Source organism: Corythoichthys intestinalis, chromosome 7, assembly GCF_030265065.1.
Source record: "Corythoichthys intestinalis isolate RoL2023-P3 chromosome 7, ASM3026506v1, whole genome shotgun sequence".
NCBI classification, from domain to species: domain Eukaryota; kingdom Metazoa; phylum Chordata; class Actinopteri; order Syngnathiformes; family Syngnathidae; genus Corythoichthys; species Corythoichthys intestinalis.
This window is the reverse complement of record NC_080401.1, coordinates 20,612,501-20,621,380: the sequence shown is the minus strand read 5'-3', so window position 1 is coordinate 20,621,380 and position 8,880 is coordinate 20,612,501. Positions and strand designations below refer to the sequence as shown.

The 8,880-nt window shown below is 43.7% G+C and overlaps 1 protein-coding gene across 1 annotated transcript; it reads left to right on the top strand.

The window, feature by feature from the left end:
- The first annotated feature begins 209 nt into the window (after positions 1-209).
- Positions 210-2,049, top strand: nppc (natriuretic peptide C). Its single transcript, XM_057842190.1, has 3 exons — positions 210-302; positions 740-1,032; positions 1,917-2,049. The coding sequence occupies exons 1-2, from the start codon at positions 210-212 to the stop codon at positions 1,007-1,009; spliced, it is 363 nt and encodes a 120-aa protein (XP_057698173.1). The 3' UTR covers positions 1,010-1,032; positions 1,917-2,049.
- The last annotated feature ends 6,831 nt before the right edge of the window (positions 2,050-8,880 follow it).

Here is an 8,880-nt window from a genome sequence, read left to right as displayed (position 1 = left end):
AGGAAGGGCGGCTATTACGCAGTTGTCATGACATCACCGTGGGCTGGCTATAAAGTGCTCTCGGGGTTCATACACTCAACCAGAGGAGCACTTGAGGAGCCTTGGAATAGAGTGCAAATCCGAAGCTTTTATTGGCTTCCGTACTACGTACGCCCATCTTCGTGCTGCGCTTTGACCAGAGGAATCCCCCTCAGAGTAGAAATTTGAAGATGAACTTGTCCTACTTGGTAGCTTGTGGACTTATGGTCACGCTACTTTCGGGAAGGATGCGCGCAAAACCTTTATCTGAGGCGCAGCAGAAGGTAAGCGCATCAAAGCGCGCCACTGATGCGCAGAGGAATCTATATGCTCGCTGTTGTTTTTTGACAAGTCAGCAATTTAGTCGTGTTAAGCAGTTTTACCAAAGTAAGGATGTTGTTGTTTACCTGCCGCAACTTGACATTGATTTGCAACAAACGAGTTAATTGTTGCTATTTGTTCGTAAAATGTTCATTATACACGAAGTAATTAATTCAATACAATACTTAATTTTGAACCGCACTATACCCAACCTTCAGACCAGTGAACCCGGACTACAAAAAGCACCTGTTTTATCGAGGGGGTTTTGTTTTCAGTCATATGCATTTCACCGGCTGTCATTTGTTTTTTCTCTCGCCTAAAGTTCTATACGCAAAAAAAATAAAAAATCCCTTTATATATATATTAATGTCACTCATATCAGATTCATCATGTGTTACAGTCCCTGAGAAGTTTGCTAGGGGACGAGTTGACGGACCTACTGGAGTCAGAGGAGCGGGACAAGCGAGTGGATGCTGTGCGCGCTCGGATGCGCTTACTGCGAGATTTACGCATGGACACCCGAAGAGGGATGTGGGCTCGGCTGCTCAACGACCAGCCCACACCGAGGAGGCACAAATCTGGAAGCAAGAAAGGGGGCTCTACGGCGCGGAGTGGCTGTTTCGGACACAAGATGGATAGGATAGGGACCATCAGTGGCATGGGATGCTAGTATTGGATCACAGTTTTTTGACGGTGAGTGTTGACCATATTGACCTTTAAATGTACTAAATTGACATACTATTGAGGTAATACAAAAGATACACTTTTAAAGAGAAATTAAGGATCAATGAAAGAAATAAAGACATGAAATGACTAAAAGGCTACATCTTTTCACTGAAGATGAAGATTTTGTTCATTTGCACCGAGCACTTAATTTCTTGCCCCCACAACTGTAAAACCTCACCTGTTTTGGAAAAGTTACAGTGACCTTGGACTCAAATTTACTCCTCTTGTGTGCTTTGTCCAGCCTACATTCTATTCTCCAATCTAAAATCTGTGCATGGTTCCCATGATGTAAAAACACATCATAACGGCCCCATTTCTGATTTGTACAAGAAATGTTATTCATTGACACAGCGATTCAAGCTTACATGGCAGATGAAATGTCTACTACTGTTCTGGCAGTGAGAGGGAAGGAAAGGAATTCCTTTTGAAGTGATGAAAAACAGACCAGGGGGTTTCTGACAAGAAGAAGCACTCTTACAAATGTGCCTGTCACCATTGATGAGGATATATTGGAAAGAGAAATGGTGTGTGCACCAGTGCAGATGGCATTTCATTCTATGAAATTGAGTGACGTTTAAATTATTACCTATTTTCAATAATGTAAAAATGTATTTCTCAGTGATTACACTTTGACTTGCAAGTAAGTCATTATTTCTGATTAGCTGACAGCATAATCCTTCCTTCTATTCATTGTAAATGCATCATATTTGTCAGCCTATGTGTGTATTCCCCTGGGGAAGAGAGGGAAAATCGAAAAGCACAAGTAGCATTCAATCGCCATTTAATATGTAATAACGGCTAAGTGAGTAACACAACTAATATATATTTCCCCTCTGTTCTCTTTTCCACAGATCTTTGAAGGATGGGCTTCGAAACACTGACTTTGTTCCCACCTGAAGAGAAAAAAGAATCCGTTTCAGATTTTCGGTACAAAAGTCATCATGGCCAGCATTGAGAGACTGAGATGACAATGCAACAAAAGGCTCATATAATTATATCCAATAAATATTCAGGTATATATAAGATATATACCATACAAAATGTCCAGACAATGGTGTAAAAACTGCAAAGCTGTATACATATATATATATATATATATATATATATATATATATATATATATATATATATATATATATATATATATGTTGCTGCAGTACATTGAAGTACTTCATCTTTCCCCTGCAAAAATGTATTTATGTTAAGAACTATTTATATGTTTATAAAAAAGAGATATTTATAAATGAGTTTTATTTATGTAACATTTTTTTAAAAAGGATGCAAACTGCAGGTCAATTCTGTTTGTAACTTTTTCTTTGTCGCAAATGCACATTGTACATGTTTTCAAAAATGATTAAAAAAAGAAAAAAAAATCAATGCACTAATATTGTCTTCCCGGCCTGTTATGTTTTTGTGAATGAAGTATAATTTCCACAATTGAGATATTGGTTATTTTCTGTAGAGAAAATCTGTTCTGAGTGGTAGCTACTGGCGTTTATTTAATTTAAATGATTTGAAAGGGGGAAAAAATCTTAATTCTGTAGTAATCAAACCATATTTGAGACAACAATGCCACTATGGTACACTTGTTTGACATGAGCGATCATCAGGAGTTCTGCGGAAAATGATTAGACTTCCCTTATCTGAAAATGATAAATGTATATTTGTTAAAACCCTCTATGTCAATGACATATAGTGAACAATTCATTATTCAGTGAGTATATAAGTCTTTTGTTCAACTAAACATGTCTAGTTTTTTTTTTTTTTTTTTTTTTTTTTTTTTTTTGTTGCTGTTGTTTTTAATGCCTTAGCTTAATTAATAAAGCTTGGGAAACACTGCACCAATATTTCCACAGTTCTGAAGACATTGGTTCTGAAAAAACGCATTTATATGACTTTTTTCTCAGCACAGTGTTCAAAAAGGCAAACAGGGAAACTGAAATGGAGGCCTACAACATTTAAACAAGCAACTTGAACTTAAAATGGAAACATATAAAGGGAAAGTCCATAAAATCGGTTTATGATGGAAAACATAGAAAAGAATGAAGTAGCTTTTATTTGCTTTGTTTTTTTAACAGGTTGTTCCACTGTTTTAGACAAGAAGGAAAAGCCCTGGAATGTTGTTTTTTTTTTTCCCCTTTGGCGATAGAGTAAGGGGTTATGCCTTGCAGTATGATTTGGCATGTTCTTTTAATTAATTGAAAAATAATGTGACACTTTAAAAATGACTTTTTTGCTAATTGTTTAATATAGGCATTTTGACTTTTTACAATAATAAAAAAGTTTTGTAAAATACAGTCATTGTCCACTAGAGGGCAGAATGAGGAGGGGCGTCAAACTCATTTTAGTTCAGGGGCCACATGAACTCAATTACACCTCAATTGGCCATATTTGTTGCCTAATTGATCATCTATCATTAACAATTCCAAATGTTCCCCTTTTCAGTGATAAAATAAGATACATTTGGAAAATATTGACATATCTGAATATTAATATTATCATGTTGCAAAGCTTGTTCCTTGTCAGATGAACAATGTGGAATTTGTTAGCTTGCACTTTTTTTATTAGAAAAAAACTGCAGCCATTTCCTGTTAGGTTTAACATTTTGTACATTTCATGTATCTATTGCCAGAACATTCAAGTACATATGTACAAGTAACCTAATAATGGCGCACAGTGCGTGAGTGTTTATTATACCTGCCTCAGAATGTCCCATGTTTTTTTCTTAATTTTTAAAAATAATTATAGTGATGGTGCCCTTTTTTTGCTTGAGTACTTGCCCCAAAAATGTATGTGAACTTGTCTGATCCTAATGTGGATGACAAGGACCAGCGTAGTCACCTGTGCGCCCTCCAGTGGGCATAATTACCACAATGCTTTATTTTAATGACAATTTGCAGTAGCGTTCTGACCCCACAGGCCAGATTTGACGCCATAATGTGCTGGTTTTGTTCCACAGACTGTACATTTGACATTCCTATATTACACAACCCCAGTTCATCACGCATTAAATGATAGAGGTTAATTTTCGGTCAGATGGTGTGCCAGTAGCATAATATATTGATGTATGTCAGACTTGTCAGTTGAACTTCCCTTTGGATATACCTCATGTGTTAGATTGGTCCATTTAGTCTTTTTGACCCTAACTTACATTTTGGGGGGAATATAAGATGAAGTGAACATACCCAAGAAAACCCACACAGCGAGGACATGCAAACCTCTACAGCAGGGGTGTCCAAACTTTTTGCATAGGGGGCCAGATTTGGTGTGGTAAAAATGTCGGGGGCCGACCTTTGCTGACGTCCTTTACGTAGAACAATATATTTAAGCAAATTTTAGCAAGCCATTCAGTGTGTCACGTTTGCTTAATTATTTTTTTCTCTTTCGACTCTCGGGCTCTTGCGAAATACTGCTGCTGTGACATTAAACTAGCTTCAAGTTGCTTCAATTTCTCACTGCGTATCTTCCCTGTTATCTTGTCGTACATGTCAGCATGTCTTGTTTGGTAATATCGCCTCACATTGAAATCTTTAAAAACAGCGACGCCTCTTTGCAAATGAGGCAGACAGTTTTTGCGTATTTTAGTGAAGAAATAGTCTAATTTCCATTTATCCATGAAGCATCGGCTGTCACAGTCAACCTACTTTTTTTTGTTGATTGTCACCATTTTAGAAAATAGATCTAATGGGTCACACGGAGTAAGGTTGCTTCTCCCTTAAATACCTCCAACATGAAGCAATTATCCGAGAATCCCTAAATTTGAAAAATAAAGTCCTAATGAAACCTTTTTTTCAAGTTTGTAAAAAGAAAAGTCAAAATGAATATGTGTAATAAGCGCTCTATATCTATAACCCATGCTAAATCATGTGGGGTTTTTTTCTCATGGAACCTGCAAATGCATGTGTTTGTTATGACGGCAAGCCGTTAATGTGGATCCAAAAACACAGACCAGGAGATCAATAGAACAAATGTTTGTGTTTAATTAGTACAACTTAGGACGCACGCTAGAAAACGCGGATATAACAAGTACAACTTAGGACGCACGCTAGAAAACGCGGATATAACAAGTACAACTTAGGACGCACGCTAGAAAACGCGGATATAACAAGTACAACTTAGGACGCACGCTAGAAAACGCGGATATAACAAGTACAACTTAGGGAGCACGCTAGAAAACGCGGATATAACAAGTATAACTAAAAGAGCACCCAAGATGGCGTGAATATAACAGAGTACAAAATCCTAACTACAAAAACCAGAAGAGCACAAAAGTAAATAAGATCAAACCAGAACACGACCGAAGAACGTCGGAAGGCACCGAGGATGACGATGAGCACACAGCGGTAAGCAAGGCAGGAACAAGCATATGCAATAGTCCGACACTCGCAGACGGTGACAGGAATCCTTAAATAGTGAGCGCTCCTAATGCGCCACAGGTGTGCGGCCACGGCCCCGCCCATCCAGCTGAATCAGATGCTGGAAAGAAAAAACAACTGAGAAGGCATACAGATATGACAGAACCCCCCCCTCAACGGACGCCCCCTGGCGGACCACCTGGTTTCGAGGGATGAAGGGAGTGGAAATCCCGCAAAAGCGATGGATCGAGGATCCAGGAGCGGGGGACCCATTGGCGCTCCTCAGGGCCATAACCTTCCCAGTCGACCAGGTACTGCACCCCCCTTCCCCGCCTCCTAGAATCGAGAATAGTACGCACCGTATATACCGGCCCACCGTCAACCACGCGAGGGGCAGGAGGAGGCACTGGTGGAGGGTTCAGGGGGCTAGTGGAGACCGGCTTGAGCAGAGACACGTGGAAGACTGGGTGGATCTTCATTGAACCGGGAAGCTGTAGCCTGACCGCGACGGGGTTCACCACAGAGTCCACAGCAAAAGGGCCCACGAACCTAGGGCCCAACTTCTTGGAAGTCCCAGCAAGGTTCAAATCCCGCGTTGATAACCAGACCATCTGGCCCGGACGATAGACCGGAGCGGGTCTTCTGTGGCGGTCAGCAATCAGGCGGTTGCGGGCTGCAGTGCGGACTAGTGCAGCCCTAGCGTCCCTCCAGACTCTATGGGCCCTCCGCAGGTGCACTTGGACGGACGGCACGACGACCTCGGCTTCCTGAGAAGGGAACAGTGGTGGTTGGAACCCGTATGCCGACATAAAAGGCGACCTCCCAGTGGCTGAGCTAATGAGGGTGTTGTGGGCATATTCCACCCAAGGCAGGTGTGAGGCCCAGGAGGCCGGATGCAGTTGGCAAACGCAACGGAGGGCAGCCTCCAGCTCCTGGTTGACCCGTTCTGTCTGTCCGTTGGACTGTGGGTGGTAGCCGGAAGACATACTTGACGTGGCCCCCAGAGCTTTGCAGAATGCTCTCCAAACCCGAGACACAAACTGGGGTCCCCTGTCAGAAACTAGGTCAGACGGAATGCCATGGGTTCGAAAAACGTGTGTTACCAGCAGGTCAGCGGTCTCCAGAGCTGAAGGCAACTTGGGGAGAGCGACGAAGTGCGCCATCTTGGAGAATCGGTCAATCACTGTCAAGATGACGGAATATCCCCTTGAGCGTGGAAGGCCAGTAATAAAATCGAGTGCAACATGGGACCAAGGACGAGATGGAACAGGCAACGGACGCAGAAGTCCTGCTGGAGCTTGATGGGCCGATTTGCCCCGAGCGCAGATGGAACACGCAGAAATGTAGTCCATGACGTCCTTTCGCATACCCGGCCACCAAAACCTCTGGGAAATGAGGAAGAACGTGCGGGACACACCCGGGTGGCAGGCAAACTTCGAGGTGTGCCCCCACTTTAGCACACCTGCACGCTGAGCGTCCGGAACAAAAAGTTTGCCAGCAGGGCAGCCTCCGGGCACCCTAACACCCCGTAGAGAGTCTTCCACTAGCCGCTCAACCTCCCATCGGAGTGCGCCGATGATCAGGTTCTCTGGAACAACAGGCTCCTCTGAAGACATTTCCTCCACCGGTTCATGAATTCTTGACAAGGCATCGGGCTTCCCGTTGCGTGATCCCGGACGGTAAGTAATCACATAGTTGAAACGTGTCAGGAACAGCGCCCAACGGGCCTGGCGTGTGTTGAGGCGCTTGGCAGCCCGGAGGTACTCCAAATTCTTATGGTCGGTGAGTATTTGGAACGGCACCTCCGTCCCCTCCAACCAGTGCCTCCATTCCTGTAAAGCCTGAACTATAGCGAGCAGCTCCCTGTTGCCGACGTCATAATTTGCCTCCGCGGGGGTGAGGCGGCGGGAGTAGAATGCGCAGGGGTGTAGTCTCTGGTCGACTGCAGACCTCTGGGATAGGATGGCCCCCACTCCGGAACTCGACGCATCAACCTCGACCACAAAAGGAAGATCTGAGTCAGGGTGAACAAGGACAGGTGAGCTAGTGAATGCCCTTTTAAGACCTACAAAAGCGGCTTCCGCCACAGAGGACCACACAAACGGGCGTTTATTAGAGGTCAACCTGGTAAGGGGCTCGGCCCTCATACTATAGTTCCGGATAAAACGCCTATAAAAATTGGCAAACCCGAGGAACCTTTGTAACTGCTTACGTGAAGTGGGGGTTGGCCAATCTGCAACTGCCTGAATTTTGGCTGGGTCAGGCCGTAATTGCCCTTTTTCGACGATGAAACCAAGAAATTGCATTGACCCGCGGTGGAACTCGCACTTCTCGGCCTTGACAAACAGCCTATTTTCCAGAAGCCTTTGGAGGACCATGCGGACATGTTGGCGGTGTTCCTGCAAGTTTCTAGAAAATATTAAGATGTCATCTAAATAAACAAAACAGAAGACATTTAGCATGTCACGAAGCACATCATTTATGAGGCTCTGGAAAACAGCGGGTGCATTAGTCAGACCAAAAGGCATGACTAGGTATTCAAAATGTCCGAGGGGGGTTTTGAAAGCGGTTTTCCACTCATCTCCATCCCGAATCCTAACCAAGTGGTAAGCGCTGCGCAAGTCTAACTTGGTATATATGGTGGCTGACTTTAACGGTGCGAAGGCCGAATCTAATAATGGCAGCGGATATTTGTTTTTAACAGTAATCTCATTAAGGCCCCGGTAGTCAATGCACGGCCGAAGACCCCCATCTTTTTTGCCAACGAAAAAAAACCCCGCTCCCAACGGTGAGGACGAAGGGCGAATTAGGCCAGTTGCCAAGGAAGAGGTTATATAATCTCTCATAGCCTCCTGCTCAGGTTTAGAAATTTGATATAACCTCGAGCTAGGTAGTGGGGCATTGGGCTGCAAGTCAATGGCGCAGTCGTAAGGGCGGTGCGGAGGCAGGGTCTTAGCCTGGTCTATACTAAAAACCTGTTCGAGATCATGGTACTCGGCAGGAACATTTACTAAATTTACAGGCTCGGCAACTGTTTGGGCTTGATCCGGAAGCAGGCACGCCGAGCGTAAGCAGTGCGCGTAACAGAAGGAACTCCAAGTCACTACTTGTGTTTTAGTCCAGTCAATATTAGGGTTATGCATCTTTAGCCAGGGGAGCCCTAGCACAACCGAAGCCGATTTACATGGCATAACCAAGAAGCTACGAACCTCAAAATGGTTCCCGGACAGCTTTGTTTTAAGCGGGGGCGTTATAAACCTTACGTCCGCCAGGGGTCGCCCATCGAGATCTAGAACCTTTTTAGGAGTAGAGAGTCTTATTAATGGGCATTTAAGAGCATCAACAACACTCTGGTCTATAAAACATTCATCTGCCCCTGAATCTATTAAAGCAGTGAACCTAAAATTAACCCCCCCATGCGAAACCTCTCCCGGCAATTGCAGTCTCATTTCACCTCGAG

Coding starts and splice junctions, on each gene's coding strand:
- nppc (XM_057842190.1), top strand. CDS start 210: ATGAACTTGTCCTACTTGGTAGCTTGTGGACTTATGGTCACGCTACTT. Junction 303..739: donor TATCTGAGGCGCAGCAGAAG/GTAAGCGCATCA, acceptor CATGTGTTACAG/TCCCTGAGAAGTTTGCTAGG.